General features: G+C 44.0%; 1 protein-coding gene across 2 annotated transcripts in view; it reads left to right on the forward strand.

Annotated features, from left to right (window-relative positions):
* The window catches only part of CAMK1D (calcium/calmodulin dependent protein kinase ID), a 420,150-nt gene that overhangs the window by 145,825 nt on the left and 247,030 nt on the right, over positions 1-27,295 (forward strand). For both annotated transcript variants that reach the window (XM_060095424.1, XM_060095425.1), the window contains exon 2: positions 23,033-23,164. In XM_060095424.1, the coding sequence (XP_059951407.1) occupies positions 23,033-23,164 (132 nt within the window). The remainder of the gene's footprint in view (positions 1-23,032; positions 23,165-27,295) is intronic.

Consider the following 27,295-nt stretch of genomic DNA (forward strand, 5'->3'; position numbering starts at 1 on the left):
AACCATGAGATGCAGAGTGGCATTTTTTTTCTCCGTGCAGCCAGCGTTGGGCGGGAGATGGGCAAGCAGACAGAGTGTGGGACGTGGAGCTTTGAGTGCTGGGGTTTGTGCCTCTGCTCACAGTGGGGTCTGAGGGTAGGCCTGGTGTGCATTGCCTTTACGACTCTTATTTGGTGCACAAGGTAGAGTGTCATCCCCATTGTGTGGATGGCAAAACTGAGGCCCAAAGAGGGCACATCTAAGCAGCTTCCTGAAATAACTCAGGCAAGTACAAAGGGCCTGCTCACAGTTTTGTGAGGAACTTGGACTAAATGGGTATGAATTCTACTTTTTAGGGAGCGTGAGAATGCCTAGTTAACGTAGCTCAAATAATGGCGTTTTTGAAGCCAGTACTGGGCTGGGCACAATTCTTTGTGCTTTTTTTTTTAAGTTCTCCCTCAGAAGAAAAATGTGTCTTCTAACTGGTGGGTTTGCATATCTGTCAGAGAAAAACCCTCAGCCTGCCAAACCCTGGCCATGGCCCATGGCCCCTAATGCTCTGTCTGGATTTCCTGGCCCTCCCCACCGTTTCCTCCTTCCCACACAGCTCCGGGCACCCGGGCCGCCTGCTCTTTACCATGCCAGGGCCCTCGCCAGCCCAGGGCCTTCGTTAATGGTTTCCTCCTTCTGGAAGAGTCTTCTAGATATGCTTAGGGCCCGCTTCTTTGCTCCATTCAGTTCTCAGCAAAGAGGCCTGCCCTGGCCACCCCATATAGAAATGTTCATGCGATTCTTTTTGACCCACACTTTATCTTTGTTTCCAGCGCTTATCAACACCTGACATATGTATTTGTTTATGGTCTGCCTCTCTTCTCACTGGCCTGGGAGCTTCCTGGGGCAGAAAGCTGGCTCCGTCCGCCTCCCTCCCTGGAGGGAGGCAGATGCTCACTGCGTGCCTGCTGACCAGCCAGAGAGGGGACTCACAGGTGTAGGACCTGCTCCCCAGGCAGCAGCAGGGCCTGGGGACACTTGCCCCTGTCCCTCACCACCTCTAGGAAGCAGTGCCATGTACAGTGGTCAGGGACAGCTTGTAGCTCCGGTTTCTCTGAGAGTGAAGTTCATTGTCACAGGCCAGAGCTGACTAATGTTTAAATTGAAGATTGTCCCCAAGGTCATTAAGGACTTCCTGCTGAGCAGGTGCGAACGTGGCACGCGCCCAGGCCATGTTACCTCTGCTTCAGAGGGGATGGCAGGAGGTATGTCCCTTTACCAAAGAAGTGGCTCAGGCACCTTAATGGGCAAATGTGGGGAGATATTTTGGGGCAGACAAGCCTTTTGGAACCCCTCCCCAGCTCTGGGGGAGTCTCACTGTTTGAGGGGTTGAACCTGTTTTACCTTTCATAAATCTCAGAGCAGCCCGACCTGAATATTGCAGTGTCAGGGGAAGGGGACTGTAGAGTTTCTAAAGGATGCATCCACCTTGCACTGCGAGAGACACATGTGTGCTGCTCGGCCCTATTGAGAGAAGCCAAGCAGAAAGGACCGGTGGCCTCTCTGGGCATCAGAGCATCCAGGTCACCGTTCCTATCATTGAGACTTGGGGAGGGCTGGCAGGGGCACAGTAGTCCCTACATTCCTTTCCGTGGTCTCTGTGATGGGTCATAACCTCCATAGCCAAGTAGTTGAGAAAAGCCCAATGAACCATATCCCCTTGCTTCCAGCCTTCATTTTCCACGCAGAGGTATCTCACAGGATGCTCTTTTGTTTTGTGGGTAGCCACCAGGCAGGCGTACTCATTTCCGGCCAGAGATAATGTCGTCATCAGAGCCTCAAAACAAATCGATTAGTAGTTCGTGTGTGTATGGTTGAACAGCAAATAAAGCTTTCCAGCAAGACGCTAGTGCCTGCAGACGGACATGTGAACTTTTCTTTGAGATGGGGCAATGTTAATGTGGTAATGCTTCAGGAAATGGAGAACTGTCCATTGCGTTTGAAGATTAAGTCGGTTCCATTCATCAGGAGATGAAGAACGGGTGTGTGGGAAGTTTAGAAAAAGAAGGATCAGTAGGTGGGACCATGCAAAGGTCAATCTTGAGTCTACCGAGTTTTTATACTTTTGAAAGGAATGAACATTAGTACGTAGAATTTTAAGATATAAAGGCAATAAGGAGGGGACCTAATTTGAAAACACGGAGGAGTAGCTTAGGAACACGAACAGAAAGTCCAAATTAAAAAGTCACCCGCCCTCCTTTCATGGGGAGTGTGGGTTCCTGCAAGTGGGAAGGAAGAGAACAGTTCTGCCTCAGCTCTTGGGATGGAAATGGACAAACACTGTCAGAAACGTACATGGAAACCAGAGTTCCTGGGGTTCTATTCGCAGGTTTGCAGGTTAAGAAAGTTTCAATGAATTTACCCATCAGAACCCAGATGGTCATCGACACAGTATGGGTGAGAATGTGGACAATTTCGCGGGGGGAAATACAGTAAGAAGGACCTCTGCAACCCACCCACTCTTCTTACTCTTTCTGAATTATGAAATTAACTCCACCCAAGGAGGTGGCATAGTTTTGAAAATGAGAAAGCATGACAGTGGCATCAAACCAGAGTTCGCGTGTCTGTTGATTAACTGATTAGCAAAATTTGAACCTCTTGGAACTTCCATTTTGTGAGTTGTCAGGTGGGCATGATGTTGTCATGCAGGGTTATTGGTAGGATTAGAAAACTGTTGTCAAATAGTTTTTAAAGTAAGCTTTTAATAAGGCTTTAATAAGCAGTGTAGGTGATGATGGTGGTGGTGATTATCTAGGTTAGGGAAGCTTCATTCTTTTCACAGTAACCCATCTTTCTGGGGAAGGGAATTGTTCCCTAGGCTGAAACCTTGCACCTACAATGAAGCACAGAATAACTTGCATCTTGACCAGGTTCTGTCTCCAGCCTTGAGTATTTATCTGTCCAACGTGTGCAGCTCAAAGATGGGAAGATGTGTAGACCATTTCATCTGCTTAAGGTAGGGAGATGCAGCCAGTTAGGAACAATCACTAAAGCTAAAAGAAAGAGAAGGGAATTTTCTTGGTGGAAATGTAGAAATTGTTTTTATATCATTCACAGCTATAAATAGAGAAATGTTTGCCGTAAATGGATTTCCTGCAGAGCAAAGTTTTATCATATCACTGTGACCGGGAGGACACCTATCTGTTTCTGTTCAAAATGATGTAAAAAGACACAGAGAATTACCTGTGACACATTGGATTCGATTGAGAATATTAATCAGCTATGTTCATTTCCCCTGTTTGTTCATGCCTTCTGACCACCCACTGCATGAAGTGACAGTCTTCCATCGCCTTTTACGATGTCCACGGCGTGATTTTAAGTTACCTGTCCAGTGGCTGCATTCCATTCACCCCTTACATCTGGGTTTGAATCCTGGCTCCTTCAGTCCCTGGCTTTGAGAGTTGGGCAGGTTGTTGAACCTTGTTGAGTTCAGTTTCCTCATCTGTAAACTGGGGACAAATACTAATAATGTAGATTTATATTACTTTCCCATTGCTGCTGTAACAGAGTACCAGAAACTTAGTGGCTTGAAGCAAAACAAATTTATTATCTTATAGTTCTGGTCAAAAGCTCTGAAGTGGGTCTTACAGGGCTAAAATCAAGATGCTGCACGGCTGTGTTCCTTCTGGAGCGTCTCAGGGAAAACCTGTTCTTTCCCTTTGCAAGCTTCTAGAGGCTGCCTCATGACCCTTTTTGCCTCACTGACCGCTGCTTCTGGAGTCCCATGTCCTTCTCTGATTCTGACCCTCCTGCCTCCCTCTTATAAAGACCCTTGTGATTACACTGGCTCACCCGGGTAATCCACGGTACTCTCCCTGTTTTAAGTCCCTTCACCTCATCACAGATGTAAAATCCCTTTTGCTAGGAAGCTAATATTCACAGGTTCCAGAGACTAGGACGTGGACATCTTTAGGGGACACTGTTCTGTCCATTGAAGGATGCTGCAGTGTTGTGAATAGGAATGATGTGTTTTGTAGCTTTATACGCACCCTCACACACATACAATATGTTCTTCCCATTGTGCTGTGCCCCATAAATTACCCTCTTCCCGCACTCCCCTCATGTGTATCATCTGCTGCATTGTTCTGCTTTTGTCTGCTCGCCTTTCTTGACCTCCCTCCATTTCCCTGACGTTTGTGTCTGTTGAAACACACTCATAGTTCAATTCCCCCTTCCCCCAGAATGAGTTCCCTAGTGTTATGTATGAATGATCTCTATGAAGAAGAGGTTTTCTTCAAAAAGCTATTGAACTTCTGCATTGGTGAAGGTGTCCAGGCTAATGGTGAGCCAGGTTGAGAGGCTGAGTCACCAGTTCACACCAGCCCTATTTGGATGGACGGTTATCCATCCAGCACAGGCGTGAACTTGGCTCTGTAATGGGATTGTAGCTGACGTTTTGTCAATAGGGTATATAGCTAGTACAAGCCTTTAATTAGCTGGATAGTCATTTTGCATAGATGATTATTGATTATTCTCGGTCCTTTTCCAAAATTTTCTCTACCTCATTAAATAACTTTTAATGGAAAAACAGTGCATGTACATGCACTGGGTATATAATAAAATGGGTAAAAAGGAAGAAGTCTCCCAACCAGCCTCATTCTTGGGCCTCTCCCTGGAGGCAGTAATTTTATTTGCTTCTTGTCTGTCTTCTCAGAGATTGCGTGTGCATGCATGCGCGCATATGTGTTATGCAAACAGGAACACAGTAGACACTTTGCACCTTTATTTTTTCACTTAACAATGTATCTTGGGGATACTTCCATATTAGCACACAGAAGTCTAGTTAATTATTTTAAATGACTGCATAGTATTCCATTCTATTTTTAGGTTGTAATTTACTTAATCAGTTCCCTGTTGGTGGACACAAGCAGAATTCATTCTGTTTCCCTTCACTTTATTGTGCTTCACTGCATTTTCTACTAAGTGGAAGGTTTGTTGCAACCCTGGGTTGAGCAAGTCTGTTGCCGCCATTTTTCTAACAGCATTTTCTTACTTTGTGTCTCTGTGTCACATTTTGGCAATTCTCACAATATTTCAGACGTTTTTCACTATTAATGTGCTTGTGATGGTGATCAGTGATCTCTGATGTCACTGTTGCCAAAAGATGACAGCTCACTGAAGGCTCAGATGATGGTTAGCATTTTTTAGCCATGAATATTTTAAAATTAAGGTATGTGCATTGTTTTTTAGACATAATGCTATTGCACACTTAATAGACTACAGTACAGCGTAAACATAACTTTTACGTGCGCTGGGAAACCAAAGAATTCGTATGACTTGCTTTATTGCTATATTTGCTTTATTTTGGTGGTCTCAAACCAAACCCGCAATATCTCTGAGGTGTGACGATATTTAGGATATTTCCAGTGTTTCGCTACTTCAAACTTTTATTGATTTTTTTTAAACCAGATTATAATAAGCCTCCTATTTTCTTTCTGTAGATAACAGCCAAATATCCCTTTAACGTAGTAATTATTATACCAATAAGGACTCTATTTTTTAATGGGGGAGCTTGAAAGAATGAGTACCTTGATGTGTGAGTTTGGTTGGCATGGAGCTCAAAGGCATTTCCCTTCAAGTGCAACGTCTACCCTGAACAAGAATTAAAAGAAGTTTAAAAGAGGGTTTAAAAATATGAGCCCAGGGCTTCCCTGGTGGCGCAGTGGTTGAGAGTCCGCCTGCCGATGCAGGGGACACGGGTTCGTGCCCCGGTCCGAGAAGATCCCACATGCCGCGGAGCGGCTGGGCCCGTGAGCCATGGCCGCTGAGCCTGCGTGTCCGGAGCCTGTGGTCCGCAACGGGAGAGGCCACAACAGTGAGAGGCCCGTGTACAGCAAAAAAATAAATTAAAAAAAATGAGCCCACCAGGGGGTCCCAGTGAGTAGAAATGGCCATGTGAGGGATGGCCAACTGGGATTAACCATAAATGTCCATCCCGGCTTTGGGATTATGGTTTTGCCCACCACTTGATGATGACGTCCCCCAGCCTCTCCAAAGCCTGTGTACGTGGCATCAGGGGGATGCTGGCTCTTCGTAGCAGTCACAGCATCAGGGGACACAAGTCCGCTAGTTCTGGTTTCCCTGCCATGATGGGTGGGAGTGAGAAAGGGCAGGGTCATTCTGAAGAGCCACCCCCGTAGGGAGAATCTTGGTCAAACAGGAGATCTGTGAAGGCTGCAGGTCTAGGAGGTCTGCATGGTTGACAAAGGAATCTGGAAAATATACTGGGAGTTCCAGTTTCATCCAAGTCATCACGCCTATCATCCAAGTAAAGTGGATTCTTGCAACAGCTGCATACATGCCCCACAAGGACACCTTATGTGCCTTCTAGTGTTGCTAGCCTTTTAGCTGAGGCTACAAGGACACTCTATAATTCCAGAAGTAATGCCACCACCTTCAAAAACCAGGCTTCCATGAATACTCCTTGTGGATGATGTGCTGAGAAAAAGTGCCCGACTCACTAGGGTTCCAGATCAAACTTTCACAAGTGACTGGAGAAGAGCAGAGAGAAAATACGGGACCGCAGCAAAGAAGAGAAGTGGAAAAGTTGTGCTATTAAATGAAGCGTGTTCTTTAAAATACGACAGGAGGCATTCATTTGGAATTTATTTCTCTTCCTCATTTGGATCAGTGATGCAATTAGCGGGAAAGATTTACCGCCACAGAAAAACCGTTAAGAAACCCAACATGTCACCCGCAAGACAGTGCTGGTGTTTTGCAGCTTTCCCTGGGACAAGCATTGTCATCACTTGCTCCAGTGGTTTTAGAGGCAGGGATGTAATACTTGGAACGAGAATTGATCCGGGCAATAATCAGGCTAATCGGGTGAATGCTAAAGAACATTTCGTCATGGTTCTTGAAGCTGTTACAGGATCTGGTGGCTAATCATTGCGGAATTTGCCAGTTGAAGAGGGGATTTCTGGGTGAAAAAGAATAGTTACTTTTAGTAGGAATCCCCCTATTCCTATGCATGGTTTACTAAAGTTAAGAAGATGTCTCTGATTTGAACTGGTTGGTGAGACATGGGTCACAATTAATAAGGGCTTGGGTTATACATCATTTTTTTAAAGAAAGTTTGCATTATTTCTAGCTCAAGCATCTACGTGAACTAACATGACTTACTATGTAGTTGTCAAGTGGAGGGTTTGAGAAGACACACTTGATGTAATAGACGTTATATCTAAATGGGATGCCAATTTTCATGCAAACATATTTGTTCTTGAAGTGAGACTTTTTGCTTTGCTTGCTAGTCAGAGCTTTATTCATATGGGGCATGGCTTTCTTTAGGTCAGTGGGCTGAATTAGTACAAAATGTCATGAGTGGTGTATGAATTAATGAAGATATTTAAGTGAAGGTTCTACCAGAAAGAGTTAATGCCACTTCTAAAATTGCTGAATTTCTGGCTGGAGAGTTTAGACGTTGAGACCATCTGACTCCACTACTGTTATTATCCATTTGTATTCTCTGGGGTCAGTACGACTACTCTTGGGGTGAGCAGACAGGTTTTCCTATTTTAAGAATTGATTCTGCTCTGGAACAATAGGTCTCAGAGGCACCTGTCAGTTTCTTTATTGTTTGAAGCCAAATATTACCAACTTCATTTTCTGCTGTTTAGGTTTATTTTCATTTTTTTCCCCATCAGCCCTTAATATTGTCCTGGCCTGACACTGGGGAAAGTAGTAGGCTTAGTGGAAAAGAACATTTTAATTTATGGTCCAAAGCCTGGCATAACGTCTGTCTGTCCAGTTGCACGTCACAGTAGTGGCAGTGGGCTAGAGGCGATGCTATTAACAAAGATAATAACATAGTCAATCTGATTTGTATGTAGAATGATTCAAAAGCATGGAAAGGCAATGAAACAATAATAGCTGACTCTAAGCTAATAGGGCAGATCATTTCAGCACCATCTGATTACGTCTTGGTCTAATTTGGGATGGATATAATTTTATCAAGCGACCGCTTTAGTGTACTGTCGTGAGTCAGAAAGACAGCTCTGGAATTCCTGATTCTGCCTGAAAATCAGAGACGTCTTTTGGAGGTTTTACCAGTTCAATTGGACGGACATTTGGGGAGCACCAAAAATGTGCAAGTCACAGCAGGTGGTCAGATACTCAATGTTTGTAAATTTTGTGATTAAATTGCTCTTGTTTGACAGAAGAGTTTATTTTAAAATTATGTGCACTTAAGGGAGCCAGCGCATCAGCTACTCTTCTTAGATACTAACTGATATTTGTTCTTAGCAACTTCAGGTTGTAGATCATAGAAATAGGGAAAGCAGAATCCAGAGATCCTTTTTTTTTTTTTTTAAATTGAAGTATAGTTGATTTACAATATTGTGTTAGTTTCAGGTGTACAGCAAAGTGATTTAGTTGTACATATATACGTATTACTTCATTAGAGATTTTCCATTATAGATTATTACAAGATATTGACTACAGTTCCCTGTGCTACACAGTAAATCCTTGTTTATCTACTTCATATATAGTGGTGTATGTCTGTTATCCTTTACTCTTAATTTATCCCTCCACCCTGTAGATTCTTGTTTTTACTTTTTATGATCATAACTGGTAGTGAGTAGTTGTGTTATCTAGCGTTTATCTGTGGGAGTGGCTTAGCTCTGAGTTCTGGCCACAATGTATAGCAGCAGATCTGGAGGTAAGGTGCTCTAGGAATTTTCTTTAACAACTGGAAGGTAAATTTCTAGTTGTGGTTCACAAAACCCTTAAATGTCTGTCTTAAGCCAAGGCATCCTCAGCACACATGGATTTTGTGCTGCTTTTCCAGGGAGCTCAGAAATATAAGGAATTTCCAGAGCCCTACCCACTTCTTTGCTTGCCCTTCCGCTGGTTAAGTTGAGAGTAAGGATCATTTCATTCATGGAGGGTTGGGTGCCAGTCCTCAGCTGGGCTTCATAGCACGGATAGTCTACAGTGTGGATAGTTCATTACTACGCCAGGGTTCCATTCTTACAACTGACTAGATAAAGCAAAAAACGAAGCAGCCTTTTTCAGAGCCATCATTTATGAAGTGAGAAGCAAAAGTAGTTGTTTAGAATCCTTTAGTGAATTTAGAAAATGTGACATTTTCCTCGAGTCTTGGAAATTCAGCTCTCAAAAGATTGTTTATTTTCTCCTGGGTGCCTGGCTTACAATCAGAGTAAGGTGCCTCCAGATGATGATGTGATTTGCTCTGAAATGTGGAAGAAAAGGGGGGAGGATTCAGCTTTTGTAATTTGTATGGCTTATCTTCAGGCGATGAAAATATTTAGCATTTCAAGAATTTTTCTCTGACCTTTTTAGGAATTCATCAGAGGTTTAATTTAGATGGAAACTTGGTGTGTTTTTAAAAAATAGAATAGTTTTCTTTAAAAATCAAAGAAATATCTTGTCACAACGTGAAAAAATACAATTTTCGAGTCACTGGAATTTTTACTTCTCCCACGATTATGCATTTCCTAGAGTCCTTTATCTAAAAATCTGCTTTCTCATTTTTCCTACCAAATTTTACTTCTATAACCAGGATAAGGGGGAGAAGTATCATACCATAAATTCACAAATAATGACCTCAGGATTATCGAACTGTAAAATATGACTTAAGCATTAAGGTACATAGTGTACAGTTTAAAATATATCTGGAAAGACTCTTAAGAATTTTTACGCTTCAGGAGAAACCTTTGAGGATCTTTCTGCATAGGCTTGCATAGAAATTTAGAGGAATACATTATAAAGGAGGAAAGGGACAGTATTTTTTCTTCTACACTGCGTGGAAGGTCATTGGCGTACATCATTTCCTTTGTGGATCTAGAGTGCAGGGAGGAATCCCAGGAGAGCCCCAGGTAATGGTGATCATCGAAACTGCCTTGGGCGTCTGTTGGTGCCAATATTGTTAGGAATAGAGACACAGAAGAGAATGACTTAGGACTTCTGCTCGCATCAGGCAAGCACATGGTGTAAGTAGGGCAATGAAGGTGTAAGCCAAGTGTGTGACTCTCATTCTGTCTGGTGGAAAACAATTGAGAAAGCCTTCAAAGGTTAGGAAATATGATATATCAGCTAGGCCCTTTAAAATTTATAATGGAATATACTTCCATTTATAATGGAATTGTGCCAAGCAGAAAGAAAAAGGAACGGCATTCAAGGAAAGGGGGAGGTGGGGGGGGAATTGAACCCAGGCCAGTGGTGTGAAAGGGCATGGGTGTATTTGGGACATGCCAGCTGACCTTTGTGGTTGGGTGGAGGTGATGTGTGTGTGCATGGTGGGGCGAGTTTGTGTTGGGATGGATGGCTTGGTGGTAGATGAGCCTTCAGGTTGGGGTCAGGTTGGGGAGAGCTTTGAACGCCGTGGAAACTTGCAAAGGAGTTTAAACTTTATTCTGTGTAGACATAAAACCTCAGTGTTTTAAGTAGGGTAGCCACATAGTCAGATCTTTGCTTTGGAAAAGTAATTCCAGGAACAGGTTGGAGATAGCGGTGGGAGGTAGGCTTGCTGGGGGCAGAGGGGCCAGGAGAGAGTGCTGGGAGCAGTCCTGAGTGGATAAAGGAATGTGAACCAGAGCAGTGGTGTAGGGGTGGACCAACAGACAGGCATCTGAGAATCATTTTAGCGGAAAGCGGGATATACTTGGTGATGGAAATGAGAGAGGGATGACATAGAGTTCTACACTGGGTTCCTGAATCTATAGAGAAGAGACTGTATAGGAGAGAGAGGTTTGGGGATGAATATACTGTTTTTTGCTTTGGTTATGGTGCTCTTGAGAGGCTGCTCGGAGGTGTCAGCTGGAGAACCCAAGTAGGCAGCTGGAAAGATGAGATTTGCACAGGAGATGAGATGAGAGATGTTCAAATTTAGACCAAGGTTAGGGGGCCATGAGGAGATAGGTGGTGTGGAAACAGCAAACACCAGATTTCCCGGGGGTGGGTGTAGAATAGGATGAAGGCAGGGCTGAGGATGCAACCTCGGAGCTCGCTGATGTTTGACTGGAAGAAGAGGAGGAGGCGGCGATGGAGAGGAGCTGGATGTAAAGGTGGAAGGAGAGAGCTGTTGTAGAACCAAGAAGAGGGAGTTTTAGGAAGGAGGCCGAGCCCATCAGAGGTCACACAAGAGACCAACAGGATGAGCAGCAAGAAGAAGGCGCTGCGTTTAGCATTTGGGAGACCCCCCTCCCCTTCCCAGGGGCCCAGCCCTCCTGGTTCCAGTCAAGGGATGACAAGGGGAGAAGTCAGACTGTGGAGGGGGGACGGGGGTGGGGGATGCCAGGCAGGAGCGGCCACTGCACAGACTGCATTTCAAGATGCAAGTGCGGCTCAGTCTGGCTGGAAGGCTCTACCGCTCAGGTTTAAATGCCCAAAGCTTGTATTTTACAGCTCAGGGAGTGCCACGTGCTTTGTCCTCCTTGTATTTTTATAACTTGGTAACTCTCTGTCCTTGCTTGCGTTCTTAGGGATTTATTTCCTTGGGTTGTCTGGAGGCTTTCTGGCCCCCAGATGATTTTTCTTGCTGTCTTCCCTCCTGCGACCAGCCCCCTCTCTCTCCCTCCCCGCTACCCCATTCCCACCTCACACACGCAGACACACACATCACTTTGTTGTGTAATTACATTGAAAGTGCCTTAGCTCTTCATGCTTGAGTTTCTGCTTCTGATGTTTTTATTTAGCTTTCTTAGAACAGGGAAAGTATCTTCCAGTGATTTCTGTTTATTGCAGTGATTTCTGTTTATTTCAATTTATGCTAATCTTATATCCCCCTAAGAAGACTAGAGACCTCTGTCTTTGGAAAGCTTAAAGCCGGGGTAAATGCACACACTGTTTGGCTCGAAGAGGAAGCGAGGTGGATTTGCACACTCGGGGCAGAGCGGGAGGACAGCTCACCCAAAGGCAGCATCTGACCCTCCGTTGCTGTCACCTGCCACGCTTGTGGGGAAGACTGCCTGCTAGCAGCCCAGCAGAGTGTCTTGAAAAGGACCTGGGAAGGGTTAGGAAGCATACGTCTTCTTTTCTGACCCTTACTACCTGAGCCTCAGTATCTCCATCTGTAAAACAGAGGGGACAGTAACTTCTTGGGTTGCTGTACGAATTGGATGTGTTGATAGGGGCCAAAGCACTTTGTAAATGTCAAGTGGTACACAGCATCCAGCACCTCCAGTTATTCATATAACTTCTTTCTCCTTTAGGGAGGTAATGAGTGAAAAAGCTTATCAGATGTTTCCAATGTAACCATTTTTAAGCGTACAATTCAGGGGCATTAAGTACATTCACACTGTTGTGTAACCATGGCCACTGTTCATCTTCGGAAGAACTTTTTCATCTTCCCAAATGGAAACTCTGTCCCACAACTCCCTATTCCCCCCTCTCCCATCCCCTGACACCCACCATACTACTCTCTGTCTCAATGAATTTGACTATTTTAGGTACTTCGTATAAGTGGAATCGTACAGGATTTGTCCTCTTGACTCTGGCCTGTTTCCCTGAGCATAATGTCTTCAGGGTTCATCCATGTCGTAGCCTGTGTCAGAATTCCATTCCTTTATATGGCTGAATAATATTTCATTGTATGTTTATGCCACAGTTTGTTTATTCTTTTATCCATCAATGGATATTTGGGCTGTTTCTACCTTTTTGCTATTGTGAATAACACTGCTATGAACATGGGTGTCCAAATACTGTTTGAGCCCCAGCTTTTGATTCTTTGGGGTGTATACACAAAAGTGGAATTGTAGGCTGAGTTTCATTCTGGTAGGACGGGAATATATCCTTGACTTTGTGACTCCACTTAGTAACCGTGGAGTCACAAGGGGCCTTGTTCGTTGTCAAGTCCCAGCTGCTTAGCTCACGAGGCCCTTTGCGTGTCTGTGTCCCCTTGTCCTGCCCTCGCTGTGGGGTCACAGACAGTTCATCCCTCCCTCCCAACATCAGGGACAAAGGCAGAGAAGCCTTCGATCCAAGGACACCATGTGTCACCTTGGCTTCAGCTGCCTGCAGCCACCCACCAGCACTGGCCCTGATGGAGACCTCGAGCCCCCTCCCCATTGTCATGGACCAAGGGGTTGATTCACGAGAAACCGCACTTCTCCCTCTGTTTCTGGGAGGGATTGGTCCGCAGAGCAGGGAAGCACTTCTCTCATGTGTGCCCAACAGCTCAGCAGAATACCTCCTCTGCATTGGCCAAAGTCTGTTACTATCTTTACAGACTCTGAAGAGGAAGGAGCTCAGGGGGACACAGAGGGGGCACGGGGACAGGCAAGGGGGAGAGGTCTGCCTGCAGTTCTTAGCTCAAGTTCTGGCTGCCACCAGAACTTCTCCACCTTTTGGAAAATGGATGCAGTAAATCTGACAGACTCAGGAGAGAAACTGCTGGAGTGTCATCAGCATCAGGGACCCAAGAGACAAATGGGGCAACTGGAAATGAATGCATGGAATCCATGGCATAAAATCACCTTTGGTGCTACCCTAATGTTCATAGCAGCACTATTTACAATAGCCAAGATATGGAAGCAACCTAAAGGTCCATGGACAGATGAATGGATAAAGAAGATATGGTACATATATACAATGGAATATTACTCAGCCATAAAAAAGAATGAAACACTGCCATTTGCAGCAACACAGATGGACCTAGAGATTATCATACTAAGTGAAGTAAGCCAGCCAGAGAAAAACAAATACCATATGATATCACTTATATGTGGAATCTAAAATACTATACAAATGAACTTATCTACGAAACAGAAACAGACTCATAGAGAACAGACTTGTGGTTGCCAAGGGGGAGGAGGGAACAGGGATAAATTAGGAGTTTGGGATTAACAGATATACACTACTATGTATAAAATAGATAAACAACGAGGACCTACTGTATAGCACAGGAAACTATACTCAATACCTTGTAATAACCTATAATGGAAAAGAATTTGAAGAAGAATATATATACGTATAATTGAATCACTTTGCTGTACACCTGAAACTAACACAACCTTGTACATTGACTATACTTCAGTAAAAAAAAAAAAAAAAAAATCACCCGTGGTGCTAGAATCCTGGTTTTTCCTCGCTGGTTTTTCTTGTTTCTAATGTGGATCTTGTTCCACTTCCTGGAGGACAGCGAAAGGGAGCAGGTCCACAGCCATCCATGTTCCTTCTATCTCAGAACCCTCACTGGGAGAAGAATCCGCCTCAGTCCATCCCCGAGACAGATGTGAGGGAGAGGGGAAGCTCCTGGGCTGGGGATTCCCTCAAGTTGTTATGAATTGGCTTCTTTGGGTGAAAGCCATTGGCAGTGACCAAATGCCGCTGGGAATGTCTGATGCCGTATATCACTCTGTGATAAATCTGTCCTGGGTTTTATGTATTTCTAGTTCATAATTGCTGTTCTGGCTGAGTCAAATGTGAGGCATGTGGTGGGAGACTCCAACTTGGCCAGTGCTTGTGAGCAGAGGATCTTTGTTCTGACATGTTCCGCTTGGTTCTTTCATTGAATGCCTACCTTCAGCCCCTCCGGTTTCTATAATTAGATATAGACCTTGAAGATAGACAGACTCGTCTCTCCAGAGTTAGGGTTCAGGACGAACACTTGCCCCGAAGACTCACAGTTAGTTGCACTAAGTGGAGTGAATTCCTCTCACTGGAAAGGATTTAAAATATATATATTCGTCTTCCTTTGGTCCAGGACAGATGCCTATCCCTGTCACATAGCACAAGAGGGGGAGAGAAAAGTCCGTTCTTGCATAGGTATCTCTCTTTTTTTTGAAAATTAATTTTTATTGGAGTCTAGTTGATTTACAATGTTGTGTTTCTGCTGTACAGCAAAGTGAATTAGTTATACATATATCCACTCTTTTTTATTTTATTTATTTACTTTTTTGAATTTTATTTTCTTTTATACAGCAGGTTCTTATTAGTCATCCATTGTATACGCATCAGTGTATACATGTCAATCCCAATCTTCCAATTCATCACACCACCACCACCACCCCCCTGCCACTTCCCCCCCTTGGTGTCAATATGTTTGTTTTCTACATCTGTGTCTCAGTTTCTGTCCTGCAAACTGGTTCACCTGTACCATTTTTCTAGGTTCCACATGTATGCATTAATATCCGATATTTCTTTTTCTCTTTCTGACTTACTTTACTCTGTATGACAGTCTCTAGATTCATCCATGTCTCTACAAATGACCCAATTTCATTCCTTTTTATGGCTGAGTAATATTCCATTGTATATATGTACCACATCTTCTTTATCCACGCTCTGTCGATGGACATTTAGGTTGCTTCCATGACCTGGCTATTGTAAATAGTGCTGCAGTGAACATTGGGGTACATGTGTCTTTTTGAATTACGGTTTTCTCAGGGTATATGCCCAGTAGTGGGATGGCTGGGTCATATGGTAATTCTATTTTTAGTTTTTTAAGGAACCTCCATACTGTTCACCATAGTAGCTGTATCAATTTACATTACCCCAACAGTGCAAGAGGGTTCCCTTTTCTCCACACCCTCTCCAGCATTTGTTGTTTGTAGATTTTCTGATGATGCCCATTCTAACTGGTGTGAGGTGATACCGCATTGTAGTTTTGATTTGCATTTATCTAATAATTAGTGATCTTGAGCAACTTTTCACGTGCTTCTTGGCCATCTGTAAGTCCTTGGAAAAATGTCTGTTTAGGTCTTCTGCCCATTTTCGGATTGGGTTGTTTGTTTTTCTAACATTGAGCTGCATGAGCTGTTTATATATTTTGTAGATTAATCCTTGGTCCGTTGATTCGTTTGCAAATATTATCTCCCATCCTGAGGGTTGTCTTTTCGTCTTGTTTGTAGCTTCCTTTGCTGTGCAAAAGCTTTTAAGTTTCATTAGGTCCCATTTGTTTATTTTTGTTTTTATTTTCATTACTCTAGGAGGTGGATCAGAAAAGATCTTGCTGTGATTTATGTCAAAGATTGTTCTTCTTATGTTTTCCTCTAAGAGTTTTATAGTGTCCGGTCTTACATTTCGGTCTCGAATCCATTTTGAGTTTATTTTTGTGTATGATGTTAGGGAGTGTTCTAATTTAATTCTTTTACATGCAGCTGTCCAGTTTTCCCAGTACTGCTTATTGAAGAGACTGTCTTTTCTCCATTGTATATCCTTGCCTCCTCTGTCATACATTTGTTGACCATAGGTGCGTAGGCTTATCTCTGGGCTTTCTATCCTGTTCCATTGATCTATATTTCTGTTTTTGTGCCAGTACCATATTGTCTTGATTACTGTAGCTTTGTAGTATAGTCTGAAGTCAGGGAGTCTGATTCCTCCAGCTCCATTTTTTTCCCTCAAGACTGCTTTGGCTATTTGGGGTCTTTTGTGTCTCCATACAAATTTTAAGATTTTTTGTTCTAGTTCTGTAAAAAATGCCATTGGTAATTTGATAGGGATTGCATTGAATCTGTAGATTGCTTTGGGTAGTATAGTCATTTTCACAATATTGATTCTTCCAATCCAAGAACTTGGTATATCTCTCCATCTGCTGGTATCATCTTTTTTTTTTTTTTTTTTTTGCGATACGCGGGCCTCTCACTGTTGTGGCCTCTCCCATTGCGGAGCACAGGCTCTGGACGCGCAGGCTCAGCGGCCATGGCTCATGGGCCTAGCCGCTCCGTGGCATGTGGGATCTTCCCGGACCGGGGCACGAACACGTGTCCCCTGCATCGGCAGGCGGACTCTCAACCACTGCGCCACCAGGGAAGCCCCGCTGGTATCATCTTTAATTTCTTTCATCAGTGTCTTAGAGTTTTCTGCATACAGGTCTTTTGTCTCCTTAGGTAGGTTTATTCCTAGGTATTTTATTCTTTTTGTTGCAGTGGTAAATGGGAGGGCTTCCTTAATTTCTCTTTCAGATTTTTCATCATTGGTGTATAGGAATGCAAGAGATTTCTGTGCATTAATTTTGTATCCTGCAACTTTACCAAATTCATTGATTAGCTCTAGTAGTTTTCTGGTGGCATCTTTAGGATTCTCTATCATGTCATCTGCAAACAGTGACAGTTTTACTTCTTCTTTTCCAAGTTGTATTCCTTTTATTTCTTTTTCTTCTCTGATTGCCATGGCTAAGACTTCCAAAACTATGTTGAATAATAGTGGTGAGAGTGTACATCCTTATCTTGTTCCTGATCTTAAAGGAAATGCTTTCAGTTTTTCACCATTGAGAATGATGTTTGCTGTGGGTTTGTCGTATACGGACTTTATTATGTTGAGGTAGGTTCCCTCTATGCCCACTTTCTGAAGAGTTTTTATCATAAATGGGTGTTGAATTTTGTCAAAAGCTTTTTCTGTATATATTGAGATGATCATATGGTTTTTATTCTTCAGTTTGTTAATATGGTGTATCACATTGATTGATTTGCATATATTGAAGAATCCTTGCATCCCTGGGATGAATCCCACTTGATCATGGTGTATGATTCTTTTAATGCGTTGTTGGATTCAGTTTGCTAGTGTTTTGTTGAGGATTTTTGCGTCTATATTTATCAGTGATATTGGTCTGTAACTTTCTTTTTTTGTAGTATCTTTGTCTGGTTTTGGTATCGGTGATGGTGGCCTTATAGAATCAGTTTGGGAGTGTTCCTTCCTCTGCAGTTTTTTGGAAGAGTTTGAGAAGGATGGGTGTTAGCTCTTCTCTAAATGTCTGATAGAATTCACCTGTGAAGCCATCTGGTCCTGGACTTTTGTTTGTTGGAAGATTTTTTAATCAGAGTTTCAATTTCATTACTTGTGATTGGTCTGTTCATATTTTCTGTTTCTTCCTGGTTCAGTCTTGGAAGGTTATACCTTTCTAAGAATTTGTCCATTTCTTCCAGGTTGTCCATGTTATTGGCATAGTTGCTTGTAGTAGAGTCTTAGGATGCTTTGTATTTCTTCAATGTCTTTTGTAACTTCTCCTTTTTCATTTCTAATTTTATTGATTTGAGTCCTCTCCCTCTTTTTCTTGATGAGTCTGGCTAATGGTTTATCAGTTTTGTTTATCTTCTCAAAGAACCAGCTTTTAGTTTTATTGATCTTTGCTATTGTTTCCTTTGTTTCTATTTCATTTATTTCTGCTCTGATCTTTATGATTTCTTTCCTTCTGCTAACTTTGGGTTTTGTTTGTTCTTCTTTCTCTAGTTCCTTCAGGTGTAAGGTTAGATTGTTTATTTGAGACGTTTCTTGTTTCTTGGGGTACGCTCGTATAGCTTTAAACTTCCCTCTTAGAACTGCTTTTGCTGCATCCCATAGGTTTTGGATTGTCGTGTTTTCATTATCATCTGTCTCTAGGTATTTTTTGATTTCTTCAGTGATCTCTTGGTTATTTAGTAACGTATTGTTTAGCCTCCATGTGTTTGTGTTTTTTACGGTTTTTTTTTTCACTGTAATTCATTTCTAATCTCATAGCATTGTGGTCAGAAAAGACACTTGATATGATTTCAATTTTCTTACATTTACTGAGGCTTGAATTGTGACCCAAGATGTGATGTATCCTGCAGAATGTTCCATGTGCACTTGAGAAGAAACTGTAATCTGCCGTTTTTGGATGGAATGTCCTATAAATATCAATTAAATCTATCTGGTCTACTGTGTTATTTAAAGCTTGTGTTTCCTTATTAATCTTCTGTTTGGATGATCTGTCCATTGGTGTAAGTGAGGTGTTAAAGTCCCCCACTATTAGTGTGTTACTGTCGATTTCCTCTTTTATAGCTGTTAGCAGTTGCCTTATGTATTGAGGTGCTCCTATGTTGGGTGCAAATATATTTATAATTGGTTTATCTTCTTCTTGGATTGATCCCTTGATCATTATATAGTGTCCTTTCTTGTCTCTTGTAACGTTCTTTATTTTAAAGTCGATTTTATCTTATATGAGTATTGCTACTCCAGCTTTCTTTTGATTTCCATTTGCATGGACTGTCTTTTTCCATCCCCTCACTTTCAGTCTGAATGTGTCCCTAGGTCTGAAGTGGGTCTCTTGTAGACAGCATATATATGGGTCTTGTTTTTGTATCCATTCAGCAAGCCTGTGTCTTTTGGTTGGAGCATTTAATCCATTCACGTTTAAGGTAATTATAGATATGTATTGTTCCTAGGACCATTTTCCTAATTGTTTTCAGTTTGTTTTTGTAGGTCCTTTTCTTCTCTTGTGTTTCCCACTTAGAGAAGTTCCTTAGCATTTGTTGTAGAGCTGGTTTGGTGGTGCTGAATTCTCTTTGCTTTTGCTTGTCTGTAAAGCTTTTGATTTCTCCATTGAATCTGAATGAGATCCTTGCTGGGTAGAGTAATCTTTGATTTCTCCATTGAATCTGAATGAGATCCTTGCTGGTGGTAGGTTCTTCCTTTTCATCACTTTAAGTATATCATGCCACTCCCTTCTGGTTTGTAGAGTTTCTGCTGAGAAATCAGCTGTTAACCTTATGGGAGTTCCTTTGTATGTCATTTGTCATTTTTCCCTTGCTGCTTTCAATAATTTTTCTTTCTTTAATTTTTGCCAGTTTGATTACTATGTGTCTCTGTGTGTTTCTCCTTGGATTTATCATGTATGGGACTCGCTGCACTTCCTGGACTTGGGTGGGTATTTCCTTTCCCACGTTAGGGAAGTTTTTGACTATAATCTCTTCAAATATTTTCTCTGGTCCTTTCTCTCTCTCTTCTCCTTCTGGAACCCCTATAATGCAGATGTTGTTGCATTTAATGTTGTCCCAGAGGTTTCTTAGACTGTCTTCATTTCTTTTCATTCTTTATTCTGTTCCACAGCAGTGAATTCCACCATTCTGTCTTCCAGGTCACTTATCCGTTCTTCTGCCTCAGTTATTCTGCTATTGATTCCTGTTGGTGTATTTTTCATTTCAGTTATTGTGTTGTTCATTTCTGTTTGTTTGTTCTTTAATTCTTCTAGGTCTTTGTTAAACATTTCTTGCATCTTCTCGATCATTGCCTCCGTTGTTTTTCCCAGGTCCTGGATCATGTTCACTATCATTATTCTGAATTCTTTTTCTGGAAGGTTGCCTATCTCTACTTCATTTAGTTGTTTTTCTGGGGTTTTATCTTGTTACTTCATCTGGTACATATTCCTCTGCCTTTTCATCTTGTTTGTCTTTCCGTGAATGTGGTTTTTGTTCCACAGGCTGCAGGATTGTACTTCTTGCTTCTCCTGTCTGCCCTCTGGTGGATGAGAGGCTATCTAAGAGTCTTTTGCAAGTTTTCTGATGGGAGGGACTGGTGGTGGGTAGAGCTGGGTGTTGCTCTGGTGCGCAGAGTTCAGTAAAACTTGAATTCACTTGTTTGCTGATGTGTGTGGCTGGGTTCCCTCCCTGTTAGCTGTTTGGCCTGAGACGACCCAACACTGGAGCCTCCCTGGGCTCTTTGGTGGGGCTAATAGTGGACTCTGGGAGGGCTCATACCAAGGAGTACTTCCCAGTACTTCTGCTGCCAGTGTCCTTGTCCTCATGATGAGCCACAGCCACCCCCCACCTCTGCAGGAGACCCTCTAACACTAGCAGGTAGGTCTGGTTCAGTCTCCTATGCCGTCAGTGCTTCTTCCCCTGGGTCCTGATGTGCGCACACTACTTTGTGTGTGCCCTCCAGGAGTGGAGTCTCTGTTTCCCCCAGTCCTGCCGAAGTCCTACGATCAGATCCCGCTAACTTTCAAAGTCTGATTCTCTAGGAATTCCTCCTCCTGTTGCTGGACCCCCAGGTTGGGAAGCCTGATGTCGGGCTTGTAACCTTCACCCCAGTGGGTGGACTTCCGTGGTATAAGTGTTCTCCAGTTTGTGCATCAACCACCCAGCAGTTATGGGATTTGATTTTATTGTGATTGTGCCCCTCCTACCGTCTAGTTGTGGCTTCTCCTTTGTCTTTGGATGTGGAGTATCTTTTTTGGTGAGTTCCAGTGTCTTCCTGTCGATGATTGTTCAGCAGTTAGTTGTGATTCTGGTGTTCTTGCAAGAGGGAGTGAGAGCACATCCTTCAACTCTGCCATCTTGAACCAATCTCCCCACTTGTTTTTAGATTCTGTTCCCATATAGGTCATTACAGAGTATTGAGTAGAGTTCCCTGTGCCAACTGTAGTTTTTTTTTTTTTAATTAATTAATTTATTTTTGGCTGTGTCGGGTCTTCATTTCTGTGTGAGGGCTTTCTCTAGTTGTGGCAAACAGGGGCCACTGTTCGTCGTGGTGCGTGGGCCTCTCACTATCGCAGCCTCTCTTGTTGTGGAGCACAGGGTCCACACGCGCAGGCTCAGTAGTTGTGGCTCACGGGCCTAGCTGCTCCGCGGCATGTAGGATCTTCCCAGACCAGGGCTCGAACCTGTGTCCCCTGCATTAGCAGGCAGACTCTCAACCACTGCGCCACCAGGGAACCCCCAACTGTAGTTCTTATTATCTATTTTATATAGAGTACTGTGTGTATGTCAATCCCAAGCTCCCAATTTATCCCACCCCCCCTTTTCCCCCTTGGTAACCATAAGTTTGTTTTCTACATCTGTGACTCTCTGTTTTGTAAATACATTCATTTGTACCATTCTTTTAAGATTCCACATATAAGCGATATCATATGATATTTGTCTTTCTCTGTCTGACTTACTTCACTCAGTATGGTAGGTCTACCCATATTTCTGCAATTGACAATATTTTGTTCTTCTTTATGGCTGAGTAATATTCCATTATATATATGTACCACATCTTCTTTATCCATTCCTCCATTGCTTAGGCACCTCTTTTTTTTTTTTTTTTTTTTTGCGGTACATGGGCCTCTCACTGTTGTGGCCTCTCCCATTGCAGAGCACAGGCTCTGGACACGCAGGCTCAGCGGCCACGGCTCACGGGCCCAGCAGCCCTGCGGCATGTGGGATCTTCCCGGACTGGGGCACGAACCTGTGTCCCCTGCATCGGCAGGCGGACTCTCAACCACTGCGCCACCAGGGAAGCCCTTAGGCATCTCTTTGATGTTGGCTGAAGAACAAAGGCCCTGAGGGACCAATATTGGGATGACATTGGTCCTTCTAGTGGTTTCTTTTGATGTAGGAGAGTTTGTCTCTAGTCATAACTGTTTAGAAGCCATGTTTGGTGCGTCTCAGAGGAAATGAGTTGCTCCTGAAAGTGTAGGGATAGAGAATGACTCAGTGGTTTTCCGTGGCCTGTGTGCACATAGCCCAGGTTACAGAGGTCTGCAGCGGGCAATGGAGGTGTCTGTTTTTGTTTGAGTTGTTAGGGAAGTTGTGCCCCAGTACAAGAGCAGCATCCAGGCATTGTCTGCTGGAAATAGACAAGGTGTCAGGTGGGGGGACAATGCAGCGTCTGGGGCTCGCAGACCACCTCTCTGAAGAAATGTAATCTCTGGCCCCGAATGTTCTGGTTACATTTTCAGTTTGGTGATGTGGCCTCACAGAGTTAGATTTCTATTTTCAGGCAGGAAGTTCTACCCACTCAGGGCATCATGTTTGTTTTTATTTGTTTGGTTGAAAAAAGAAACAACCTGCTCACTGCAGCCCTGCACGGACCTACAAATTAATTAACCTGTGTCAGTACCGTGCGTCGCACACATTAATTACACCCTTACCTATCTGTAAGAATTAATTACGGCTTTGCCACATGCTCTGAAATTTTCTTGGGAATGAAAGGGCCTAGGAGGAATCTAGACATTTCAGTGTTATCCTCTCGTCTGCTTGGGGGTGTGGGTGCTGACAGCTTCAGATGGACCTGATCTTTCCCGCAGGAACCTTTCTGGAGCTTTTCTGTTGCTCCCAAGTGACTGCTGCCTGGTTGTTGTGCAGGATGGCAGGTGCCCACACCCACGTGGGCATTCCTGTGTCCCTTTGCAAGAGGTCACACTTGCCTTTGTCTACCCTCTGCACAAAGAAATTTGGTTGGGAGTGTGGCTGGTTAAAAAGTCACAGTAATGCCGGGAATTGTTCTTCTTGTTATGACGCAAATTTTGGTAGTGGGATCAGAGGAGCTGTCGGGAATTCCCAGATCTCCTGAATCTAAGCCGCTTCTTTTTCTCCCTCTTTGTTCACAGCGGGGCATTTTCCGAAGTGGTCTTAGCTGAAGAGAAGGCAACTGGAAAACTCTTTGCGGTGAAGTGTATCCCCAAGAAGGCACTGAAGGGCAAAGAAAGCAGCATAGAGAATGAGATTGCGGTCCTGAGAAAGTAAGTGCCAGGAGGGACGGCCTCCTTCCCTCACCGCCCAGTGGATGATGCTCCGGGATGATTGGGCCTCTGACCCACGGGAGAGCGGAGGCTGCTGGGAGCTGGCTGCCCAGTGGTCGGAGAGGGTGACCAGGATGCTGGCCCGCAGTGAAGGGTGGGCTTGTTAACCCTGACTGCCTTTCATGTAGGGCGTCCAGAGCACTTTCCAGATTATATAGCATTTCCTAATGTCTGTGCCAGTCATTTGAGGTTGTTATTCTTTCCAAAGAACATGGCAGTCGGATGGACTCGGTTTTGAACCGAGACCCCACCACTCCCTGCAGCTGGGTGACCTTGGGCTGGTTCCTGAGCTCTGAGCCTCCTCCATAAACTGGAGTTAACAGTATCCTCCCAGGTGTCCTCAGGATTACGTGAGATGGTGCTTAGCAAGTGTTTGTTCAGCACCTGCTGCATAGTAAGTGCTCAATGAAAGGGTAGCTGCCACTGCCACTGCCCCCAGTTACTATTATTGTTTTCTTGTTGTTGTTGCTTTATTTTATAAGAAGGAGGTGAAGCTCAAAATGGAAGTCACTTTTCCATTGCCTTGCAGCTCAGATGTGGCACAGCCAGGGAGGTAACCCCCCCGCAGTGTGATTTCCAGTCTTTGGTGGGTCTCCTGCTCTCTGCCACACACCTGGCACCTGGCACCCAGCAAGTGCCAGAGCTCACTGGTTACCTGCTTCACCTCTTCACTGAGTTTGCTTTTGCTCCCGATGTCATAGAACCTGGATAGGGTTCCTGGACCCCATTCCAAGGTGTGTGGCTCAGGGTTTTCCCACACCAACAAACAATTCTTTGTTGCCAGCAGGGTGTCCGAGAGTTTAACTCATTCCTGACACTGTCTACCCGGAGACAGAATCAGATCCCACAGGTGAAGGGCTCAGTCCCATGAGACCGCCCCCCACTTTAGGCTCCAGTCTCAAGCTTGGGTTGTTACCTGTACTTCTGACCAACTGGTTATAAGTCAGAGGTTCCCAGGACCTTCTCCTGCGGTTCGATCAATGTGCTAGAATGGCTCACAGAACTCAGGAAAACCCGTTTACTCACTAGATTACCGAATTATTCTGAAAGGATTTTAAAGGATGTGAACCAATAGCTAGATGGAAGAGATACACAGGGCAGGGCCCCGAGCAAGGGAGCTTCTGTCCTCTTGGAGCGAGCGTGGGGCAGCACGGTGGCATGCAGAAGCGTTCTGGTTCTCCAGTGTGGACGCTCTCCAAAAAGGGACAAAAACTTGTCCTTTGGGGTTTTTATGGAGGCTTCATTATATAGTCATGATTGATAAAAATCATTGGCCATTGGTGATTGGTTCAACCTCCAGCCCCTCTCCCCTCCCCGGAAATCAGGGGGATGGAACTGAAAGTCCCAACCCTCTAGTCACGTGGTTGGTTCTCCTGGCAACCAGCCCCCATCCTTAGGTGCTTCTAAAAGTCACCTCATTCATATAACAAAGAAACTTCTGTCTCTCTCAACACTTAGGAAACTCCAAAGGTTTTGGGAGCCATGAGTCAGGAACTGTGGACAAGACCAAATATATATATGAGAAATATTTTTTGGTCATCTTAGTAACCAAATATATATTTCTTATAAATCGCAGTATCGCAGAATCAAATCAAAATCATGGCTCCAGCCCAGTGGTGCCACAGAGAACCATTCTGATGTGGCTGGATCCACCCAAAAGATGGCCTCCCATTAGCGTGGTGTCCAGGCTGCTCCCGATGTCCTCATGATCAAGCCATTCCCCCGTGTCTCACAAGGTTTGGGGGAAGAAACCGTTATATGGGACCTGCTTTTGTGTGATTGGAGTGTATCTGAGCATTGTGCTGTGAAGTTTTTAAGCTATCCTATTAGTAAAAGATGTTAGAAGTATCCTTGAAATTTTGGGGGTTTGGAATCAGCACAAAGTAAGAATCAGATAAGCAAAGAAAAATGGGAACAAGCCTTACAAGGTCTCAAAACAAGATGTCACACTCTCTGCATTCTTCCTGAGTAAGCCACGTCTCCCACTTCTGTGTCTTGGGGACCAACAGTGCCCTCTGAACCAGTGCTTTGTTGCCGTCAATACAAACCCAGCACCACTGAGGTGGTCCGGATCTTCCTGTTCTGCAGCATATGTGATGTGTGTTCTAGAACAAATGGGTCTCGATGGCTTTTTAGTACAAGGGTTTTCTGTTATTTGTTTGTTTGGTTTCTAGGTTGTCTCTTAGGGACCTGAAGAGTTTCAGGTTGTCCTGTGAGGACTGCATGAAATGATTCTGTGGCAGAGAATTTGGGAAAACAAATTACTCTGAGTACATTAGCATCAAGCAGGAAAACAGTATGTTAATGAAACATTTATTTAAATTGTTCATTTTCCAATATGAAATCAGCACTCAGAGAAGAGGATATTGGCTGTGTATTAAGTTGTAGCCACATTGCAGATATTTGGCATTTGAGATGGAATTCTGGGTGGGCTCAGAGCTTTCCAGAGGGCCTACCTTGGGGCACAGGGGCTGCTGGATGCTGAGTCAAGGATGGTGCCTTTATTTTCATGTGTCTCCCTTATGGGCTTAGAAACCACAAAGCCGGGGAAGTCAGCTTTATACTCAGTGTTATCTTGCATCTACATGGGCAGGGGCAGCAGTGTAGACTTCATAAGCCAGTCTTCGTTCATGCCTTGGTCCCTCTGCTTTCTCCACCCTGTGCCTCACTCAAATAATACACACTTCCAGCAAGAGGGCATTTAAAAGCAAGGGAGGGGACTTCCCTGGTGGTCCAGTGGTTAAGACTCCACGCTCCCAATGCACAAGACATGGGTTCAGTCCCTGGTGGGGGAACTAAGATCCCGCATGCTGTGCAGTGTGGCCAATTAAAAACAATTAAAAATAAATATATCAACTATACTTCAATAAAAAATAAAAATAAATATTAAGAAAAAATAAAAGCAAGGGAGGACCAGGGATTGGGAATCACTTATTTTGATAGTTCTCACTCTCTGCTGTTGGGGTGCCTTGAAGTGTGACCCCTTTTTCAGGAATGGAAAACAAAGAAATGATTTCTCAGGGGATAAAAGGTGCTGTATCTCCTGTACTGATTTATTGTCTTAGTCCCCTGCAAGCGATGTATAAGTGGAGTAAGAAGCCGTTCCAAGTCATAAGCAGCCGAAAGCAAAGTATATGAGTTGTAAAGAAGATAGTTTTGAAACTGCTGTTAGAAGCCACCATTGAAGCATTCCTTCATTTCACTGATGTTTAGTAAATTCCTATGCATCAGTTGGAACCGAGGTTGAAAAGACAAGATACAATCCTTGCCCTCCAGGAGCTAAATAAGTGCAATAACGTCGTAGATACTGAGAGGTCTGACCAGGGGCTCAAGAGTAGGGCTGCCCAGTTTTCCCTTTGGGGTGGGGTGTGAGGGTAGGCTTCTTAGAGGAGGTGGGTCCGGACAATGAATATATTTTGCTGAGGGCAGAAAGGCAGAGGGATATTCCAACCAGGAAGGAGCAGTGCAAACAGAGGAAAGGAGACGGGGAGGCAGGCTGGTGTGCTGGGAACGCCACATAGCTCACTGGACCACGTAGAGGGTTCAGGGCAAGGTGTGGGAGACCCGAGGTTGGGGAGGCTGGATCGTGGGGGGCTGTATACCCCGGTTTATCCTCTAGACAGAGGGGAGCCTTGAAGGACTGTTTCATAGAGATTATTGTTGCTGAACTTGGAAGGATAGATTGGGGGGCGGGCAAGACTCACTCTAGGGGGAGCAGTTAGGCAGCCATTGGAGGCCTCTGGGAAGCAATGCATTGAAACAGGAGGTGTGTGTTGGGATGCAAGAGGCAAAATGGAATCTCCAGGACTTAGGGATTCAGAAAGAATGGGGGGAGGATTGAGGGGAGAGTGGATTCTAGGATAACTATCAGGTTTCTGATTGGATACCTGGGTAGATAACGACCCCATTAGCTGAGATCAGAAATCCAGGAGCCAGAGGGCAGGTGATGAGTTCTGATTCAGACATGCTGGTCTTGGGAATGGCTGGGTGGAGATGACCAGTTGACGATGGAGGTCTGGAGCTCAGCAGCTCAGCTGTGATCTGGCCTTGCTGGATATTAACGTTTTCTGA

Source organism: Mesoplodon densirostris, chromosome 4, assembly GCF_025265405.1.
Source record: "Mesoplodon densirostris isolate mMesDen1 chromosome 4, mMesDen1 primary haplotype, whole genome shotgun sequence".
In the NCBI taxonomy this organism is placed as follows: domain Eukaryota; kingdom Metazoa; phylum Chordata; class Mammalia; order Artiodactyla; family Ziphiidae; genus Mesoplodon; species Mesoplodon densirostris.